This window comes from Nicotiana tomentosiformis, chromosome 8, assembly GCF_000390325.3.
Source record: "Nicotiana tomentosiformis chromosome 8, ASM39032v3, whole genome shotgun sequence".
Taxonomy (NCBI): Eukaryota; Viridiplantae; Streptophyta; class Magnoliopsida; order Solanales; family Solanaceae; genus Nicotiana; species Nicotiana tomentosiformis.
In genome coordinates this window covers 2404746-2427016 of record NC_090819.1, presented here as the reverse complement: position 1 = coordinate 2427016, position 22271 = coordinate 2404746, and the positions used below count along the sequence as shown (strand labels likewise).

The 22271-nt window shown below is 37.5% G+C and overlaps 3 protein-coding genes across 3 annotated transcripts; 1 reads left to right on the top strand and 2 right to left on the bottom strand.

The window, feature by feature from the left end:
* On the bottom strand, nucleotides 1–7787 carry LOC104111833 (conserved oligomeric Golgi complex subunit 5). Its single transcript, XM_009621618.3, has 3 exons — nucleotides 6541–7787; nucleotides 2713–3186; nucleotides 1–1180 (listed from the first exon to the last, which is right to left on the bottom strand). Exons 1-3 carry the CDS (start codon nucleotides 7657–7659, stop codon nucleotides 257–259), a joined length of 2517 nt encoding a protein of 838 aa, XP_009619913.2. The 5' UTR covers nucleotides 7660–7787; the 3' UTR covers nucleotides 1–256.
* Nucleotides 7788–12147: 4360 nt separating this feature from the next.
* On the top strand, nucleotides 12148–15263 carry LOC104084982 (uncharacterized). Its single transcript, XM_070181957.1, has 3 exons — nucleotides 12148–13799; nucleotides 14335–14801; nucleotides 14914–15263. Exons 1-3 carry the CDS (start codon nucleotides 13731–13733, stop codon nucleotides 14951–14953), a joined length of 576 nt encoding a protein of 191 aa, XP_070038058.1. The 5' UTR covers nucleotides 12148–13730; the 3' UTR covers nucleotides 14954–15263.
* Nucleotides 15264–16728: 1465 nt separating this feature from the next.
* On the bottom strand, nucleotides 16729–19418 carry LOC104084981 (PHD finger protein At1g33420). Its single transcript, XM_009588945.4, has one exon. The coding sequence runs from the start codon at nucleotides 19113–19115 to the stop codon at nucleotides 16977–16979; it is 2139 nt and encodes a 712-aa protein (XP_009587240.1). The 5' UTR covers nucleotides 19116–19418; the 3' UTR covers nucleotides 16729–16976.
* Between the last annotated feature and the right edge of the window lie 2853 nt (nucleotides 19419–22271).

The following is a 22271-nucleotide window of genomic DNA, read 5'->3' as shown; positions in this document are numbered from 1 at the left end:
TATAAAATGAGGCACTGAATACTATAATCCATCTCTTTGAATCTGTGCACTATCAGGAAAATACTACAAATGTGAGGGAAAAAGAAGATGACAATCAATTGAGGTAAAATATATAAAAGAAAGCATGACACTAATGCAAATGAAACATAGATAATGGTCTGCTATGTGCTGTGACAACATTATTGAAACAAAAAACTGGAGAAGGGGATGTACCAAGAGAAGATGATTTGAGCTTTTGCATTCTCTCAAAGTTCCTCTAACGATTCCCAGATAAAGAAGAGCCGATTTCTAGCATCAAAGGATAGACAGGACTAAATTCCTTGTCCCCTCTTGACCGTACCTTAAGAGCATAGTCGTCCAGAGTAGCTTTAATACCTTTCCAGATTTGGTCCTCCCCTTGTGAATCCATCCACAGTGAATACTGCATCGGAGTAAGTCTATTTCTTTGCAATGGTGATTGTAGTTCTTCAGGCCCGCGCGAGTAAAGATGGTGCAGTATGACACTTGGCGGTAAATCTTGACGAAGGGGGGATGATGCAAGTTGAGATGTTTCCAGGAAAATAACAGGCCGAAATGCTCTAAGTGCTCGATATGGGGCACCAAGCTGTTCTACTGGAAACAAGTTTTGGCCTACCGCTAATTCAAGTTCAGCCATGTCCCTTGCCAATCTCAACTTTCCTGATTCTGAGAGAGGTCTAACAAGTGAAGCATGCCTGATGAAAAATATCAGAACTCTAGACGCCATGCTCCTCACAAGTCTAGTACAAATAGTTTCTGAACTTGTGGTAATGCTATTTGATGAAGAAGGCAACAGCCTGGACAGGAATTCACTACGGAAATGGAGAATACTCCGTTGCAACTCTTCCATATAAGGTGATGCATTATTGTCCATAGCAGCATCCATACCAAGGCTACCAAAATTTTGATCATGAATTTGCAAGACGCACAACTCCAGTCGATCAAGCATTGATTGGAAAAGTGATGTCACTGAATCAGCTGCAACCCCATAAATAGATCCCAGTGCAGGAGACAGAATATCAGTTGCAATAGTTGGTAATCCTGCCACCATGGATGATATGCGGGTATGAATTTCTTGTAGATGCTGGTATAATGCAAAGTTCTTCAGCTGTGCTGGAGTTGCAGCACCTGTTATTTGCCGGGCCTCAGGCCCAGTAGATATCTGCAGATAAATTAAATGTATGAAACTCAAGTAAAAGTTTATCCTGAATGTATTTCCCTAAGTTAAATTCATTAACCGAATTACTCAGATGATGACGTAATGGAATTGTCAAAAAGCAATTCATCAAGGATAGAGACATTATTGATATCACCAGACCATCCCGGATCACCAACCCTCTATCCCATCTAAACGGGGATGGGGAGAACAGAGAAAACATTTAAGGAAAATCAGTTGCTAATGCTGTCAAAGAACAGAGAGAGAGAGAGAGAGAGAGAGAGAGAGAGAGAGAGAGGCTGAACAGCACCCATCAATCTCCGAGCAAACTTCCACCTCTCGGAAAAGAAAAAAAAAAGGAAGAGAGGTAGTGCTTATCAGTTGGTACAAAAATTCAGCATAACATACTCATAAGAATATCAACCATTTATAGTTACAGTAATAAAAGGAATTCAACTGATTCCAGACATCAAGCTCAGAGTACCAATAGCCTACAAAGATTAATCCACTCGAAGTTGTAGATGTTTAATAAACAGAAAACGTAGGACCTCAAAGAATAAAGTTTTATGAAAGTGCAGAATAGCACGAGAAAGGGCAAGAAAAAGATGGAAAAGAAGAAATATAAACGGAAAAGAAAAAAGTTTCTTGGTCAGTGTTTGTAATTCACAAATCTTGCATTTTCATTTTTCCTTTTCTGTTTTGGGAGGATGGCATGTATAGGCATTTGCTTAGCAATCAGTTTCTTATTTAACTTTTCCTCTTTCAAGAACATCCACTAATCTTTCAAAAACATCACTATGCAAACAAATTTTTCCCCTTCAAACCATAATCACGAGCATTGAGAACTAACTGGCTGCAAAGTATAAATCATTATTTTCCATTTCATTTTGCATTGTAACATCGTCCTATCTAAGACAAGGAAAAACTCAAATTGTGGTTGTTGTAGTAGGATAGAACAAATCATTTGAGTAGGATAGAACAAATCATTCAAGATTCTTCCATTTGAGGTTCATGAAATATGATCTGCAGTACTTTGTCAACTTGCATCAATGCATACTCTTTCCCTTTTTTAGTAACATGCATCAATGCAAACTCTTTTAGATTACTATTAGTTCAGCTTGGCTAATATATACTGTCTTTACTCTCTAATAAAAAATATATATACTGGCCATACTCTATATATCTACATGCTAAATAGAGGAACTCACAACCCTAGGCCTAAGATTAACGCCTGCTCCTTTCCCCTGATTGCAGCACTTTCCAGTGGCCGTAAGAACGAACTTGATGAAATTTCTGGAAATGCAGCCCTATCTCCACAATGGCAACTCTCTCTCACTCCCACTCGACAAACAAAAGGAATAGTATTATTCAAGGGGAAAACAGCCCCTTCAAATGTTCAACGTACCCCAAACTGCAGATATCACATAAATCATGAAGAAATATAGGAGTGAGCTCATGCTATATAGTTTTGCTTCTTCAATTTATACGCATAGTGTTTTCTTCAAAGAACATTCTGCCATACAAATGTGAGAAGATACCTGATATTCTGTTCTTTCTGAAAGCAGAAGCAGAACTTTGTTGATCTCACGCAAGACAAGAAGAGTTAACCGAGCATCCATCTGAACAGCTTCTATTTCTTCTTGAATTCGTGATATAATCCTTGAGATATGATCTTTTGAGGGAATACTTCCACGACTAGACACTGGAAATACAGAATTAACCAGATCCGAAAGACGACTCAGGCAGAGGGTTAGGAAAGCAGTCTGGAATATTTCTACGGAAGATAACATTTGGTCCTTTGCTTCTGAACTGAGAGCTGGTGGAACTCCTTTGACATCTGTATCACGTGAAATTCTTTCAAGGAGATTTTCTAACATAGAGAAGAGTTTTGGATACCCAACAGTGAATATCTCCTTAACAAAGCTTGATGCGGTGAAAGTGGATTTCATTTGGTTAGCAAAGGATTTAACCAATGCCTCCCAAACACGATCTGTCAATATTGGATCACCTTCCTGATAAATATGTGGTAATGTAAGCAACCACGGAAAAGAACCCAACAAATCATTTATAAGAATGAAAAAGATATTCATAAAAACACTGTTCTCCCAAACACTTTTTTTCCCCTTGAGCGGAGGGTCTATCGGAAACAGCCTCTCTATCTCTATAAGGTAGGGGTAAGGTCTGCGTACACACTACCCTCCCCAGACCCCATTTATGGGATTATACTAAGGTTTGTTGTTGTTGTTGTTGTTGTTGTTGTTGTTGTTTGTTGTTTTCTTTTCTATTTTTTGGTTGGTTTCGGGGGTGGGGGAGGGAGGACATGGCGGGGGGTTCATGTGCTTCCTGAGACAGAGGTTATCCATTTTCTTGGGATTTGGCAAGGGAAGGGCACGATTCTGTTATTCTGTAACCAATAAAGTTTGAAGAAAAAAGAAGACAGTTAGATACATATGACTAAACACAAAGCCAATTCAAAATTAGGTACTTGTCCAAGAAATCCAGTGTACCCAAGGAACGATCTTGCCTAAGACATATTATTGTTCCAAAGAAACAAACATTGCATGTTGTTAAGTCCACTCATTCAAAAAATAAGATAGATTATCGAGAATATTCATTTTCTAATTGGGCACATGGGGAGATAAAATCTCTGAAGCACCATTTGCATAAGCCTTGGTAACAAAATTACTCGGTACTTGTGCTGGTAGGAGGTAGCAAGTACCTAGTGGATAGTCCAGGTGTGCGAGTTGGACCACATGCCACCGCTATTAAAAAAAAAGGGGCGTAACAGAAATGAGTTGTTTTTACTGCAACAATTATTGCCTTCCCTTTCACTGTGCAAAGGTTCACTCATCTGCTAAGAATAATGCCCTCTCGCCGCTAATTTTCTTATAATGCACATATTAAGGATTTGAGAAGGTTTCATATAAAATACTAAGGATAGGAGAAGGATTTTTTTTCTGGATCTACTAGAATCCTGCTCTTTTGTCTAGCTACTTGTCAATCTTCCTTTTTTCTTAAATATGCTACTATGTTTTGATTGCATGTGTGGGGGCTTAGCCTATATTTATAAATATTCACATAATTTCATCTGGTGTTGTGTGATGACCTTGCTGACATGAAAGCATTAGGAAGCAAGTTTCTAAAAGTATCAGGCTTTTCACCAAAACAATCGCCTAATCTCACTAGAAAATAAATGGAGCCGGATATTTCACCACCTAAAGGTAAGAGGTTGGATTCCTTATGGTTCGCTCCGAAGTCCTAACTATCAAATTCTTCTGGTGGGTACTAGTTACCTTAGATTAATGATTTACATGAAATATTTGTATCCACAACCTCTATCCAATGATCCGGAAACCAGAACAACTTAAGAAAACTAGATTAACCATCAGAAGTAGTAGGACTATAGCCACCACCAACCACTAACATGAAACGACTGTTTTTTTCAAAAGAGAAACTTAAATTATTTGCTACAACCAACAATGACTCCCTTACTGGTTTTTTTGTTAAAAAAAGAGAATCTCAATCTTCCCACAACTTCTCTAACACCAAGCTGAAAACCAAGACTGATTTTATAAAGCTGTTATTTCTTATAAGCAGAAGAAGACTGATAAAGAGAACTTATTATAAAAGATCATTGAATATTTTTTAGGTAGAATACCTTGAACCCAAAAGTAGAAAAGTACCACTATCCTCCCATTTCAATGAAAAACAAGATATCACAGTAAAAAAGGAGAACTTTTCATCAAAAAAGAAAGTGAAATAGGACAACTGTCTCCCATAAATGCACAAAAATTGCCAAGGATCACTCATTATGCCATGATACAATTCAAAATAGAGACTTGACTATTGGGGTTGACTTCTCATTTCAGCAGGAATTATTAGATTCAAGCTTCATTCTCCATAGCTTTGAAATGCTTGTTCTTGAAATACTAGTAGAGCATCTACTTGGATGGCTTCATACCTATGTTGCTCGGACTTCTAAAACATGCTGCCGGGTGCGGGTCAGATCTTTTAAAATTAGTGCATTTTCGGAGGATCCGACAAGGGTGGGCAACATTTTCAAAGAGTCCGAGCAACATAGCTTCATACCAATATCCAAGCATGGTGAGCATCATACTAGGTCATTAAGTGGAGTTTTAATATTATATTTCATTGTGCAACTAATGTTGAGGATAGAAATTGTAATATCCATGATTTCAATACAGTAGCTATGTTTCAGAGACTCTTCTGCGGAGAATCGACTACAATTCCTTGAAGATGCCAAGTTTTTTTCAAGTTTTAAATTTTAGGATTCATGGAATCAGATAAAATGCACTTTTAATTTCATTTTGCTATTTGTTAGCATTTTACTGCAGGAAGAGGTTAAATGCTTGACGCATAGATGAACTATGTCATATTACTACTCCAGAAAATGATCAGAAAAATAAAAGAGATCAATAGAAGAGAAACTTGTGACAGTGCTCCCTGGGGCTAGCCAAAAGAGAAACATCTCTATACTTGCTCTCAGCTTCAATCATTCCTTAATAAATAGTTTTTTTTTTATAAGGGAACCATTCCTTTCTAAATAGTAACTCAACTATACTATCCTTTTGGTAGCAGAAAACCATTTCAAGACTGATAAACTTAATATTCCTCTTCATTGCCACATTTGACACCCTTAATCACAGGATCGGATTGGTACAAAAGGATTTTTTTGTGATCCGCATCATTAAAACACAACTACACAATGAACATTAGTAAGGACAGTTATCAGTACTCCCCATAATTTCAGTTAATTTCATTTTTTTTCACAAAGTACTGCTTTTAGAATCCTGCTACTAACTGCATCAGGTTATATTCATCTCATTTTTTTTTTTTTGATTTTGCACCGGGTGTCCGAGTCTCTTTGAGCCCCGACTAATCCCGGGGGTGCACAGGCCCTCGGCAAGGAGTTTCCCGCAAGTGCACCACGGTTAATTCAGGTTTTACCCAGTCCGATGACCCTCAGAAATTGTTTGCACCCAGTGGGTTTCGAACTTGAGACCTTGAAAGGGAGCAAACCCCAAGGCTCAAGTCAATTTCCACCAGGCCAACCCCTGAGGGTTTCATTTTTTATCAAGAGGTTATATTCATTTCATTTGGAACCAACCTCTCTAGCAAGGGAACCAAAGCAGTTACTTCCTTAAGCTGGCTCAATTGCTTCTATCTAGCTATAAAGTTATAATCAAGTTTTATCAATTCTAAGTTTCCGACACGGGGCAACATGTTCAAGCTCAACGCAATCACAACATTTTAGATTACAAATAACTTGATATGAGAAAGGCGTCATATAATAGTAACTACTTTAAAACGATTCATATCAAGTAGAAACACATGCGTTCACACACCTGCATGACTTCATCGAGCAGCAAGACATGCGTGAAGGGATCTCTTTTCTTGGACAAAACCCTCTGCAAATGCCAAACAGCAACCACAACAGAATGTAACTGGTCCATACAACCGTTCATCCGTTGCCACAACGCGTCCTTCGCCTTTGCGCTTCCTCCAAACTGAGGTGTTCCGCTTCTCTGCACACCTCCTGGCCCACCAAATCCACCACCAACGGAAACAGCTTTCATATCCAAAGCGGTTGTTATACTCTTCACTCCCATTGCCTTATACTTACTCACTAACCCATCCACTGTCCCCCTCAACTCCCCCATATTATAAAACACCTGAAGCCCAGCTCCAACTTCAGCTTGATTCAAACCCTCAAGCCCATTCTCCAAAACCTTCATCCCTTCGGCCCGTAACTTCAGCCCAATTTCAACAACCCATTTCAATTCCAAATCAACCACATCAATCCCAGCTAAATGATACTCATTGTACAGTGATAGTATTTCAAAATGCAGCTGTGCAGCTTTAGAAAGATCCAATTTTTCCGGGTCATGAGTCGGGTCCATGAGATCACGGAGCTTTTTGGATAATCTCAGGGTTCGAATCGTAGACTGAAGAAGCTCGGTTGTAGAATGCAGATTGTTAAGCTGAAGGGTATGTTTGGAAATTAATTGGTGAGGATCGGAGAGTTCGGAACGGACGCGGCGGAGGGAGGATTGGAGGGAGGAAACGGAAGAGCGGAGGGAGGAGAGAGCGGATTCAGCGGCGCGTAATGAAGTGAGCTGGTTGAGGAGATCGTGGTGGCGCGTGAGGACCTCGTGACGGAGTTGATTGTTGAGGAGATTAAGACCTTCTTGAAGCTTCTCAATACGTGAAGCGGCAGAGCCGGAGGAAAGTGCGGCGGAGGAGAAAGTAGTGGAATCGAAGTCAGAGGAGAGGAATGAGGAGAAAATTGGATCGGATGTGAAGGAGTCGAGTGGGGATGGAGATGGAGTGAGTGGGGTATGGGGAGTGGGGGTGGGGGTGGTAGTGGTGGTGGATCTGAAAGTTGATAGGCGTTGAAGGGGAGAAGACGACGGGGGTGTAGAGGGTGGGTGATGGGGTGATCTCTGGATCGCCGGAGACGCCATTGATTCCGGCCACCGGCGATGTAACAATGTAGTGGTTTTGGATCTCACTGACCAGTTTAATTACTCTTCTGTTATCACTTCCGATCGTTTTCCAGTTTTTGTTTTAGGAGAACACTTTTCATTTTAGTTTTTCTACTAAAATAAATGTATAAGTACTATTATATTGAGTTCTTTTTTTCCATTCTTTTATCTTCCTTATTTTTTTTATATAAGGAAAAAAAACTAATACTATTAAAAAATCAAATTATAACAAACATTAGTAAAAAAAAAAAAAAAAGTTGTTACCGAAAGTATTTCTTTTTGACTTCTACGTCTCTTGGAAATATAGATCGAAAGAAGCTTCTATTTATAGACTTTGGTGGTGGTCTATTTCATAACTTTTCGCGATATGATGGCATTATAGTACAATAACAACCCAGTAAAATTTTACTAATGGGGTTTGGGGAGGGTAGTGTGTACGCAGACCTTATCCCTACCCCGAAGGAGTAGAGAGGCTATTTTCGAAAGACCCTCGGCTCAAAAAATAAAAAAGACAAAAGGACAAAAAGGGAGACAATATTAGTATCACAACAACAATCATAGGATAAATATGAACACCATAAAATCCAAAAGAAAGATGCAAAGCAAAGGGAGACAATATTAGTAAATATTAGTATCACCACAACAGTCATAAGAAAAATAGGAATACCATGAAATCTAGAAGAAAGATGCAAAGCAAAAGCGATAGCTAGTAAATAGGACATGCATTGAAAAGCGAAATAGTAAGCCACAACATTCCCACTAGCTATCTTAGACAAAAATCCTACATGGCTAGTCCCACCATGGTACGAAGTAAGGCACGACTCAACTACCTCCTAACCTACAACCCTAATACTCGACCTCCACATCTTCCTATCAAGTGTCATGTCCTCAGAAATTTGAAGCCTCGCCATATCCTGTCTGATCACCTCTCCCCAATACTTCTTAGGCCGCCCTCTACCTCTTCTCGTGCCCTCCGCAACCATATGCTCACACCTCCGTACCGGAGCATCTGGGCTTCTCCTTTGAACATGTCTGAACCATCTAAGCCTCGCTTCCCGCATCTTGTCATCAATGGGAGCCACATGCACCTTCTCCCGAATATCATCATTCCTAATCTTATCTATCCTAGTGTGCCCGCACATCCACCGCGATATTCTTATTTCTGCTACTTTCATCTTCTGGATATGTGAGTTCTTAACGGGCCAACACTCAGCCCCATACATCATGGCCGGTCTAACCACCGCTTTATAAAACTTACCTTTGAGTATCGGTGGCACTCTCTTATCACACAAGACTCCAGATGCTAACCACCATTTCATCCATCCTACCCCAATACGGTGTGTGACATCCTCATCGATCTCCCCTCCCCCTGGATAACCGGACCAAGGTACTTAAAGCTGCCTCTACTCGGGATGACCTGCGAATCAAGCCTCACATCCATGCCCACTTCCCCTGGCTCAGCGCTGAACTTACACTCCAAGTATTCTGTCTGCGTCCTGCTCAGCTTGAAACCCTTAGACTCAAAAGCCTGTCTCCAAACCTCCAACCTCTCGTTAACACCGGCTCGCGACTCATCAATCAGAACTATGTCATCGGCGAATAGCATGCACCATGGCACATCCCCTTGAATATGGTGTGTTAACGCGTCCATCACCAGAGCGAATAAGAACGGACTGAGCGCAGAACCTTGGTGTAACCCCATTACAACCGAAAAATGCTCAGAGTCGCCTCCTACTGTCCTAACCCGAGTCTTAGCCCCATCATACATGTCCTTAATCGCCATAATGTAGGGAGCCGACACAACTTTTGCCTCAAAGCATCTCCAGAGTAATGAGAGTTTTTTAATTCTCATATCGGCAAGTACTCCCACAATTTGGATTTCGACTGCAACTCGCCTGAATTGCTAATAATCGTCGGTTAGCCATAGGCGGTGAATTCCTTAAACTAAAATCTTCCAAAAGAAGTAAATATTAGTGCACAATCTAATTATTGTATAATGTCAATTTTAGTTACTAAATAAATTGTTTTATAAAAGCTAAAATCAAACTAAACTAGATCGTGCTCTAACATCAAACATGCTTTTTCACTTTTTAATCGAAAATAAATCAAGGGGACAAAAGGTCTAACGTTACCCAAATATGTGACATATAGAATATGAGTGGAGTTATTGCTATTGTTTAACTTATATAAGTTATTTATTTTCTTAATAAGTGCTCGTAGTTGTTATAAGATAAAAGAAAAAACTATATTATCATAATTACAAACATGTTTACTTAAATTGAGAAATATACGTGGCTGAGCACTTTTTAAAGAATATTTAAGAAAATATTAGTACTGTTTACTTATTACATAAATGAAAGTTTTTTTTTACACTAATAGCATTTAACCATAGGTTTTAAAAATAAAAGAAGACCCACTAAACTAGGGATCTATTTTGATCCTTGTTAACATATACTTTGTTCCCCCCTCCCCCCACCCCCCACACCCACACATCCGTTCTTCCCTCATTTTTTGGGGGCTAATTAAGCCTCGCTTCTTTCTCTTACTACTTTGTTTCTTATTTCTCCCGCCCCTCAATTGTTTCCCTTTGTGCTTGAAAAAAATAAAAAATAAATTGAGTATACTTGTGCCATTTATATAATTAAATATTGCTAATACGTAAATACCAGAATTATTATGTAAATATACCAGAATTGTTTTCTAAATAAATTCATAAATGCGGACGCAATATACATGATACAACTATTATTTGTATAATTAAAATGCTAGAATTATCCCATAAATATTTAATAAAATTATCGGTTATTAGTATACCTTTTATATAATTAAATATTAATTATAGATGCAATATACTAAGAATCAATTCTGGTGGAAGTCATATTCTTGCGATAAATTCAGAACAATTGAAATATAAATGCATTGAAGAACAATTCCACATTTTATAATAATACCATTATTATACCAATTATATAATTAAATAGTGATAAGTAAATATGTAATATAACATAACTATTCCAGAAATATATGTATAATATATATTCCAATTAATACATTATATCATTGTTATTATACCTGCTAAATTCCAAATTCATTGGAGTTATATTGATCTTATTTCCAACGGATTGGATACACTTCAAATATAAATGAATATTTTAAAGTATTTTCTCGTAATATTTTTGATCTTATTGTTCTTACTTTTCAATTCTTAGTGGTAGTATATATCAATATACCTATTATATTCAATATATATTATTTTAATATTTGATTATTTTCTCAACTGTTGATTGCTTTATGCATGTTTTATCCCAAGTTTATTTATAAATAACTTTTATGAATGGAAAGGAATCATTGAGATCCAAGTTTGTTCTCAAGCGTGATATATGGGACGTAGTTAATTAGAACTTGAACCGTTTGCGATAATTTAGTAACTGAAAACGTGATTCTTGGTCCAATATTATAGGTTTCTGCTAGAATTATAGTTAATTAGTTGTCATATTTGTTAATTACTTATTGTTGCTGGAAGTCTGTAAAAGTTTCTTAAATATTGCCTAATTATGTTTTTTCCCCTACTAAATTTACTTCATGAAACATAACATGTAAGTTAATTAGAAGAGCAAATAACAGATATTTTTCCAACAAAACTAGTTCCGTATTTAATCAAATGAAGTAAATATTTACCAATAAAAGTATATTCACTAAATAATTTAATTATTATTAATTTTGTATTATGATATTGTCGTTATAAAATAACTTGTTCACTAACTAAAGATCCTCAAATTGTATATTTCATAGAACTTAAACTCTTCGACATTAGAAATTAAGTTGAAAAAACTTTATAGAAGCTGGGCTAAAAAGAAGAAGAAAAATCAAGACTCTGCAACTTAAAAAAAAAAAAATTCAAGAATTTTATTTGCTTCTTGCACTATTTATTTTAATTTTATTAAAAGAAAAATTTTCTGTATACTTATGTTGAAAAAACTTTCTAGAAGCTTGAGCTAAAAAGAAGAAGAAATATCAAGACTTTGCAACTACGAAAAAAAAAAACCAAGAATTTTATTTGCTTCTTGCACTATTTAATTTAATTTATTAAAAGAAAATTTTCTCTATTTGAACAACTGCTTGTGGTGAAAAAAATACAGAGTAGAGAAGAAAAATGATACTAAATTATGCTTCTTCTGCGTTTATCCAATGGAACAAAACTCCAAAGAAAATGATATATTTCTCTGCTTCTACTGCTAATTTAAATATGGAGAAGCTTAGAGAACAATTAGACCATCTTCACAAGGAAGCACAAACCACAAGAAACAAATATATTATCTCCCCCCCCCCCCCCCCCCAAACTTATTTTTTCTTATCATAAATGTGTATGTTTGAATTTAGCTTTATGTTATGCAAATTGCTTATTTGAGGATTTATATGTGAGATAATACGAAGTTGGTGTATAAGATATTGAAAATTTTATACCTTTAATTGATTTCTTCTTTTGGGGTGTTAAATTTAATGTTGGTTCTGTTTGAATTTGGGTTTTATGTTTTATAAATTACTTGTATGAGGGTTTTGATGTGAGATTTTACAAATATGGTGAGTAGGATGTTGAAAAGTTATAGCTTTGATTGATTTCTACGTTTTGGGTGTTAAATTTTATGGTGTTTTTTTAATGAATTTGGACATTAGAAAAATTGAACTGTCATATAGGGTTCTTGATTCCGCGCTTGCAAGTTTTATAATTTATTAAGAAGTATTATTGAAAAGGCTGACTGCACTTCAATGTTGTAGTTTAGATAATGTACTTGTGCTGGTAGGAGATAGCGGGTAGCAGTGGAATAGTCCAAGTACACGCAAGTTCACCTCAACACCATTGTCGTTTGCAAAAAGTGTTTAGACACAATAAGAACAAGATAAAAGGAAGAGAACGAACAAAAGGTGTCGAATGATGGCCAACTTGTCTTGTCTTGTCTTTTCATTGATTGGCTTACGGATGGAAGGTTCGAGAAGAATTCCTAGGCCGAGTGTTGGGCTTTCGGGATCAAAGAATCTTAAGAATTGCCTCTCTTACTTTCATCCTTGGTTGATGAATTAAGACTGTCCCTCCATCTGAATGAAATCCCGAGGACCGTGTAGTTGCAGCTCCGGGCACCATCAATTCTCTTACTCGTAGGTGTAATACCACTTCCCTGACTTGTTTGGGACTGAGGCGTGATTGTTGTTGTAGGTGTATTACCACTTCTATTCAGGGATAGGGGTAAACACTAGATGGTTCAAGAGCTTCCGCTAACACAGCAAACAATTCTAGATTACCACTTCTCTTAGTAATGGACTTCATTGAATTCCTCGGGAGAAACCACAACAACTGGAAAATAGGAAGAATTTCCTTTTGTCTAAAAAGTCTTGAAGGAGACGTGATTACATTGAACCTGATCGCCTTAAATGGAATGCAAGCAGCAATGATTACAGTGAAGTCCTGTTATCGGCGACTACCAAAAACTGCTAGCACATTGAAACTTGGAATTGGAAGCATATTTGGAGTAAAATTCTGTTCAAGTCTTTCAGTTGTTCTGCGGATTTTATTTTCTTAAAGACTTTAAAATTTGCAGATGTCCGGCTGCATAGGCTCTTTGTTGTATTTTCTTCATGTATGTAGATTTCCTTATTTTTATACTTTTGCGGATAATTTTGTTCTTTGTTATGTTTCTTATCTATGTTCCAGGTTTTGTTCCTTATAGATTTTTATGTTTCTTATCATTTCACATGAAAAAGGTGGAAAGCTGAAATGACATGGTTATAACTATTTCGTCTTGGATCACTTTTATTCAATACTGTGTTTCTTTTTCCTCTAATTATTTAGTCATTGATTCGATGGACAGCATACTATTTATTGAACAGTTTGAGTTCTTACTGATCAGAATCCTGGCTATTCAGCGAATAATGCAAGATCGAGGCTACTTCGGTTGTCTGAAGCAGCAGAGAAATTTCGGCGACAAGCAGCCGTTAGTATTCAAACTGGAAAGGAGAATGACGCCAGGGAGCTACTTTTTCAAAAGAAGAAGATTATGCAAGCGATGGAGAAGTCAAAGAGTCGCATTGAATTGCTTGATGAACTTGCAGCGAAGCTTAATGAGGTATGGTTGACTATTTTTTAGTTTTCTCCAATGATCTAAAATCATTATGACACTTAACAAAAAAATCAAATCAAATCATTACCGCACTTCATAGATTCAAATCCCTACTCAATACGGTACCTTAAGGAGAATCCGAAGCTGGTTGCTAGTAGAAGTATTCCTTTCTGTGGTTTTGTTTATTCACTCATAGGAAAGACTTTAGATATTGTGTTCTGTAACCTTATTGGGAACCTCTACCTATACAATGTAGTTGCTCAAACATCAGATACCAAAAGGTGTTAAACTGATACAGTTGCTTCAATGGTCTTATGGTGTTGAGTTGTCATAAAAAAAGCCCGAGATTTTGACAGGACGTCTTAATGCCCCATGTCTTTGATTCTTTGGTGGATATATGATCATTGATTATAGATATTGCTTGTTCAGGTGAAAGAGCTACTCCCACTAATCATAGAACCGCATTTTGGTCAAAATCTACTTTTATATATATATATATATGTATCTTTTGCTCCCTTTTCATGGCGTCGTGTATTTTCAGGCAATATCTATGAGGGAGAAGCAGTTAATCGGAAATGTTGCTTTTGACCTTGATATTGCTATAGATGATGCTCCAAGTCCTGTTCGAATAGTATCTCCAAAGGATGAAAATACAGATGAAAATGAAAACTTTGACCAGGAAACTTTAACATTAGATGATAGCCAAGAATTGCAAGCTCCAAATGATGGTAATGCAAACATTACAACTGATTATGAATTGAAAAATCTTGAGGCATCAACAAGTGGGAACATGTCCAAGGAAGCTGACAAGATCGATAGTTTAAAGGGGGTATCTTCGTATGAGGAGTTTTTGGAACATATAGACCAACAACTAAGAGATATTGAAGTAGAACTTGTCACCTTTTTTAGATTTTCATCCTTAATACTCGAAAGCAAAGAGAAACTAGAAAACTCAAAGGTACAGCAAGCACTGGACGTTCTCGAGGGTGTTCATCAGCTTAGAGGGAGGTAATGCATAAGCAGATCAAGAAGCAAGTGAACTTTTACTTCTCATTGCTCCACTTTTCAGGTGATTTTTTTATAAAAACTTGACTCAGACAAAATCTCAACTCTTTTGCAGAATTGCAAGCATAGTGCAGAAAAAAGCAGATTTACATTGAAGCTTTCATTCACTATACGCAATTCCTGCAGTGACCGATGCTAAGGCAAAAGTTTATTTCTTTGTGTTTCCTGTTGGTGGTGCGACTTCGGTAAGATCCTAAGCGCTCTCTCAGAAGATCAAGCTGCTGTAAGATAATAAGATATATGCTTCGTGAACAACAGGAGAAAACTACAGCCTTCTTTCACTGGTAGATATGAAATTCATCGTGTTCTTGTGTACTAATATATTTCTGCATTTTACCAACTCCGTCAATCTCTTTCTCAATTGTACACTCAAGCAATCATATCTCAAGTATCAATTTTGCGTTACTATGTGCTCTATAAGGTGGTTCAATTTTTATAGCTGGATTTTTATCATCTGATCGTTGGTTAGTCTTCTGTTGCCCAAACGATCTGATCATTGATTACATTTTGAAAGGACAAAGATGCAAATACTAGGCAGAACTTGTGGCAATATTTTTAGTACAGTTGCTGTGCTCTGAGAACACTATATATGCTGTAACTAAACACTATATATGCTGTAACTTTATTTTATTTCATAACTCATCCTGTTACTGATGAAAGCTTGGCAGTTTTTCTCCTGAGAATACGCCGGGATAGGACATCTGAATGCAAATTTTCTTTAAGGAGATCTGTTTGCCAGTGATTGAAATTGGAGAGCATAAAAAAGGTGCAAAACCTTGTAACTAGATAAACTTTATCAGTGTAGTTCAGGCCAGTGTTGTGAAAAGCGCTTGCTTCAGCGCTTTAAGCGTGAAGCGAAGCGAGGCGGCCACTGTGTCGCTTCTGTAGGGTGAAGCGTAGCAGGTAGGTTGAAGCGTCCGCTTTTGCCTAAAAAGCGAGAAGCATTAGCGAAGCAAGAAGCGACGGAAGCGCTCGCTTTTGTCTTTTAAGTCACTGATAAATAAAAAAGCGAGTCTTTTTTTACAAAATCAGCGAGCAGCAGAGCAAGCAGCGACTAGTGTTTCATTTTTAAAGCCCAGGTATGTTTGCAGCGACTAGGGTTTCAATTTTCAAGCCCAGGTATGTTTTCTTCTTCTTCTTCTTCTCAGTGCTTAAAATAGCCTACCAATTTTTTTCCCCTTCAGCTCTTATTCTTTTTCTCATTCTCTTCTTCTTATTTTCGTTTTAAGTCCTTAAAATTGCAGCGAAATGCTACCAATTTTTTTTTCCCTTCAGTTCATCATCTTTTGTTCTTAGTCTCACTGCCAATTTTTTTAGTATTGGCAGTTACATGTGTAACATGTGTTGTCTATGCAATATTTATTTTAATATTTTTCTTAATTCCGCTTCACTTCAAAAAAGCGAGCGCTTCACTTCTCGCTTCACGCTCTTCACAATACTGGTTCAGGCAGGAAACTGGTATGATTTTTCAGTCAAGAGTTGGGTTTCTATATCCACATTCAGGTTATCCATAGTAAATGTAGGTTACCTCTGAGCTTATGTTGCCCAAACAATTTGATGATATATCATCAATCTTGTTTAATCTCTTACTGATTACTATCTTCTTCAAATTCTGTAGAGTACTATTCCATGTTATACTCTCAATTTTGTTCTATCCCTTACTGATACTATGCCGATGTCTACCTGAACTTTTCTTACAATATTTCTAGTTCTGTGTCAATTTGAATTTGCCGTATGGTAAGTATAAGTGAAGAAGATAGAACTGAATAAGATTATGTAAGCTGTAATTACGTGAACCTTGCATTGAGCATATCACTTTTACCATTTAACAAAGTAAATAATACCTCTGAAAAAATTAGACACAAAGTAATAGGGTTTTTTCCCCTTAAACATGCACCTTTCTTTTTAAATAATAAAGTTAGATCATAGCTCAGCAGTCTGAAGAATATGTACAAAAATGATACGAGGAAAGGGATAAAACTAGTCATTAGCTGGGGGAAAATGGCCAGAGTGCGCTGATGATATTTTTTTCTCTTTTGGCCTGGCCTGTATGTACATATTCTATCAGACCTGAAAAAACAGAAACATATACAGCTAAAGAAAAAAACTCAGCGCACTTCAGACAGCATTAGTCAAGCTCTTTCCTAAACCACCACGAGCGCCCCCAGCAACTGATTCATCCTTGCAATTCCCGCTTGTATTTGTCGTCTGACTAACACACCTGCACCTGAGGCAAATGAACCTCGCAGGAACAGCATCCAGGTCGGGTATGCCCGCACATCTGGTATGCTGCCAAACACCGCAGACATCACAAGCCAACATCCTCTCCCCATCATCATCCTTTGCTCCACAGAAGCAATCTACTGTCCATCTCTCGACTCCCCTTTCCATTCTATACCTGCTCAGTGCATTTTTCCCAAGGAATTTTCCCCGGACTGTTACAAACTCAGCAGATCCTAAAAGGAGTTTGACCTGAGTGGCTTCTTTCAGCCCGCTGTACCCAACTAACTCATCAGCTTGGAATCTTCTAAACATCAAGTATACATCTTGAAATGTCCTCGTTGCCTCCGCTTTCAAGTCAGAAATAGTAGCATCCGAGGGCAGAATCATCAATTCTGGAGGAGGGTTTCTGGAATGCACATCAGATTGTTCCATAATGTCCACCTCACATAACAGCTGGATAGCATCTGATTTTGGGATAGGCAAGAATCTCTCAGGTTGATATTCTTTCATAAATTGCTTGCAATCAAGAACAATTCTAGCCGAGCGAACTGCAACTTCCCTTTTGGTTAAAGGAATATGATTTAACATTGTCTGCGGGTTTAGCATGCACTCATACAAGTACTTCAAATCTCGACGCAGATGTTCCTCAGATGGGAAGTTTGGAGCGCAAGGCAATCTGTTCTCATTTGTATTCACATTAACCATTGGGTTGCCACGCTCAAGTTTATACTCCATAGCACCAGAACCATTAACACAGCGGGCGTTGACAACCATCCCATCGGCTGCCTGCTTCCCATTGAGCTCCTTTAAGCAACAATCAAGTAGTTCCGGAGGTCCAGCTTTACAGACCGCACCTCTAAGAGCACGCCAGCTGACCCAATTAGACCCAGAGACAGCTCGTAGTACTCTGAACATTGCTTCTTCAACACGTAAAACATCATTACTGGTCCAAGCACATAAGACCTTGGACTTGGAGTCGCAAAGTTTGCGCTTCTTACAAGTGGCATTATCACCAGCCCCCAATGCAGATTTGCGGGCATCACGAATGGAACTAGTCAAGAAAACAAACAGGTCTCTAATATTTACAAGTTCACCTTCCGACAATGACTGATAAAACGAAATCAAATCCTGCAAACGCGTTCGAGGTTTCCTTCCTTGAGATAAAAATATGGTCAAGGGCAGAGAAGAAAGGTTCTCTACAGCTTGTTTATAAGCATTTTGAGTCAAACCAAAACTACCAGCACCAAACTGATAACCCCATTCACTATACCATGGATGACCTTTTGTAAGGGAATGTAGTAGACGTAACTCCAAACCATACTTCTTCGACACATCCATCACACTGATTTTTCTAGCTCCAATAACTTTACAAAGTCGATCCCAGAAATTCATTATATTGTTACCAGAAAGCAACCTGGAGCCACCTTCTCTGCCGTTTACCCTGAGAAGATGCCCATAGCCATTGGAATGGATCACAGCATGCAGAAGATGACTGTTATCTTCCAACTGATGGTACATCCAATCTTCAACATCTTCTGTAGTCATAACATGATTACATGATTTGCACCTAGACTCAGATAAGTGAAGGGCTTCACCACAGCCGGCACACGGCTTGTTATAACCGCCGATTGAATTTCCGTCTCGCTTAATAATAAAGTGAAAACGCTTTGCACAAACCGGATTACTGCTCCAACCAACGACTCGGCACTGGTCGCAATAAACGGATCTAGATCTGGCGACGTCTTCTTCGATTACATCGAGGCAGACGACTGCCGGAGAAGAGTCGTCGTCGCCGACGTCGTTGGTGAGGTCGCCGACGCGGAAGAGGATCTGCCACGTCAGCAGGTGAGGAAACAGCGAAGAAGGCGGCGGTAAGAGCGCGTGCTTCGACAAAAAAGCCTTTACCGTCGTCCTAAACGGTTCGCTACTACCACCGGCGATATTTCCGACGTCAGGGAACGTGAGAAAGTCGTTGAGGTCCGCCGTGACTCTCCTCTTCAACCGCTTCATAGGCCTTCCATTCATTACCACCATACTTGTCGTACCCTCCTGATCTCCGCGCGTGTCACCCAGATCTCGGCGCGTGACGTCGGTTTATCAGATCTGAGAAAGAGCGTGACGATGATGGAAAAAAGTTCTAGAGAAATAGAGGGGGGAAAAGTCTAAGGAAGGTTTGTTTCGGAGTGAGAAATTAGGGTTTGGTAAGTTTTTTTTGGGGCTTTTCTGTATTTTTATATTTATTTTGTTTTCTCCAATTTCGCAGAAAAATAGGAAAAATATTCTGAAGGCGGTGTAACAAGGAAGCTTGACTATTTCGGGTGAGAGATTAAGTATTAGGAAGTGACTGAAATACCCTTGATGGTAAACTAGAGAGACTTTTGAGGGAAATTTCAGGAATATTTGGCCATTTGGGGGTTATTATTAACAGGGCTGGACATATATAGGGTATAATCGATAACTCGAATCGATAAAATGTTATTGGGTTATAGATATCGAGTTATTGGGTATGATCACGATTTCTATAATAAAAACATAAATTTTTTTGGATATTTTTTATTCTTATCGGGTAAACCGATAACCGAACCGATAAGGATCGATAACCGACAACCAATATATTATCGGTTCGGTTATCGGTTTAGCATATTTATAAACCGACAACCGATATGTCGAACCGATAATATTCACACCCGGACGGAACCGATCGATGCCCGCCCCTAATTATTAATGTAGGTTTTTTGTTGGAGAAGACAGGAAGGTTGAGATGAAATGACAGGTGTGCCCTTTGAATTTTGAATGGAGAAGGGACGTGCGTAAAGTAATGCTCACTCTTGCTTCTTTTCCTTTCATGTTTTCTTCGAGCCTGAGGGTTTACCTTCTTAATGTAGGGATAAAATCAGCAGAACCTATTTGTAAAATTATATTGGTTTTTTATTGTTATCGTCGTTATACTTTGGAACATTAATTAAGTATATTACTCCCTCGATACACATCACACACATTAGGGAAATACGAACTCCTAGAGAAAAAAAGTTTGACTATTTCGGGTGAGAGATTAAGTATTAGAAAGTGACTGAAATACCCTTGATGGTAAATTAGAGAGACTTTTGAGGGAAGTTTCAGGAATATTTGGCCATTTGGGGGTTATTATTAACAGGGCTGGGCATATATTGGGTACAACCGATAACTCGAACCGATAAAATATTATTGGGTTATACCCACGATTTCTATAATAAAAACATGAATTTTTTTGGATATTTTTTATTCTTATCGGGTAAACCGATAAGGATCGATAACCGACAACCAATATATTATCGGTTTGGTTATCGGTTTAGCATATTTATAAATCGATAACTGATATGTCGAACCGATAACATTCACACCCGGACGGAACCGATCGATGCTCGCCCCTAATTAGTAATGTAGGTTTTTTGTTGGAGAAGAAAGGAAGGTTGAGATGAAATGACAGGTGTGCCCTTTGAATTTTGAATGGAGAAGGGACGTGCGTAAAGTAATGCTCACTCTTTGCTTCTTTTCATTTCATGTTTTCTTCGAGCCTGAGGGTTTACCTTCGTAATGTAGGGATAAAATCAGCAGAACCTATTTGTAGAATTACATTGGTTTTTTATTGTTGTCGTCGTTATACTTTGGAACATTAATTAAGTATATTACTCCCTCGATCCACAGCACACACATTAAAGAAATACGAACTCGTAGAAAAAAAAAGATGTATTCACTAAATTAATATTAATTAATTGTTACCTCGACACATTGGAATATGTAAATAAGGGCAAATTTTGAAAAAATAAAAATAATTCCTTCTTGTAAATAGACACTTATTTTGGACCAAAATAAAAAGGTAAAACGGTCACTTATTGTGGACCGGAGGGAGTATAGACTATAATTGACTTTACTTCTCAAATTCTTACAACACATTAATTGAGTATATTATTGACTATATTAACTTTTACTTCTTCTCAAATTCATACTTGTTAGGATGGTTGTTGTGTATTGTATCATAATGTATCATATCATATTATATAGTATTGTACAATATTGTTTTGATGACTACAACGTTTGAATAGATTGAATCATTTTCCATTGTTTCATAATTTCACACACCAATAATTTGAAGGATAAACTTATAATATAATAAAGAAAAAGCATGATACGAGGTAGAGTTGATAAAAAAAAGAATAAGGTAAAATATAATTATTATTAAGGACAAAATGAGAAGAAGAAAAATAAGCGATCACACCAAATCAGTCGTTATATAAAATGGAATATTTCATCGTTACATAACGACCAATTTAACAATATGATATAATAAAAATTAAATAACAATCAAAATATTATATTTAAAGTAACAATACAATACAATATAATAGGTAACAACTATCCAAACAAGTTGTCACTCATAGAAAGTTGTAAAGACTTCTTGAAAATCAATTAAAACCTTTGGAAAGAAAAGATTAATAGCTCCTTGAATTTTGAAAAAATCGATTATTTTGGATCAGATAGAAAATACTAAAAGAATTAAATAAAAAAGATGGATGGAGCAGGTGATTATCCAATATGTACTACATCCTGCAATTCAATTGGACATTGATGCAGATTCTCTTAAGATGGTTATACTAAATTCCTTATTCGAGGAATAATCTACCTAATTGTGCAGAAAATTGGCATATGAAAATGTCAGTTGTGGATGTTGCATCTCCATTCTCCAATAGGCAATGGATTTCTAGTTGCTATTTTTTTTATAACCGTGATGTCCGAGCTAACTTGCACGCACCTCGATTAATTTCACAGGGTACCTGTCACCTCCCACCAGTAATAGGTACCAAGCAATAGGTATCAGGTAACTTTATCCACCAAAGCTTGGATAGATGGGAAGAAATCACTTAGTAATTTTGCTTCCGTTAGATTTAAACCTAAGACCTCACGATTCTCACTCAATTCATTGACCACTATTGACCACTACACCTCACACTTGGATGCGGATTTCTAGTAGCTATTATGTAGTATGTTTAGTCATCTCTCTAGTTTTAGAGGTCGCATGTTAATTTAATAACATAGGGTGTCACTGTATAGATGTCAAGTTGTAAAAACCTATATTGCTCGAACTTTCAAAAATATTGTTAGATGATGTTCCAAAAGCAATGGATTTTCGGAGGATATGACACGGGTACGGCA

Coding starts and splice junctions, on each gene's coding strand:
- LOC104111833 (XM_009621618.3), bottom strand. CDS start 7,659: ATGGCGTCTCCGGCGATCCAGAGATCACCCCATCACCCACCCTCTACA. Junction 3,187..6,540: donor TGCTCGATGAAGTCATGCAG/GTGTGTGAACGC, acceptor CATATTTATCAG/GAAGGTGATCCAATATTGAC. Junction 1,181..2,712: donor CAGAAAGAACAGAATATCAG/GTATCTTCTCAC, acceptor ATTTATCTGCAG/ATATCTACTGGGCCTGAGGC.
- LOC104084982 (XM_070181957.1), top strand. CDS start 13,731: ATGCAAGCGATGGAGAAGTCAAAGAGTCGCATTGAATTGCTTGATGAA. Junction 13,800..14,334: donor TTGCAGCGAAGCTTAATGAG/GTATGGTTGACT, acceptor GTGTATTTTCAG/GCAATATCTATGAGGGAGAA. Junction 14,802..14,913: donor GTTCATCAGCTTAGAGGGAG/GTAATGCATAAG, acceptor ACTCTTTTGCAG/AATTGCAAGCATAGTGCAGA.
- LOC104084981 (XM_009588945.4), bottom strand. CDS start 19,115: ATGGTGGTAATGAATGGAAGGCCTATGAAGCGGTTGAAGAGGAGAGTC.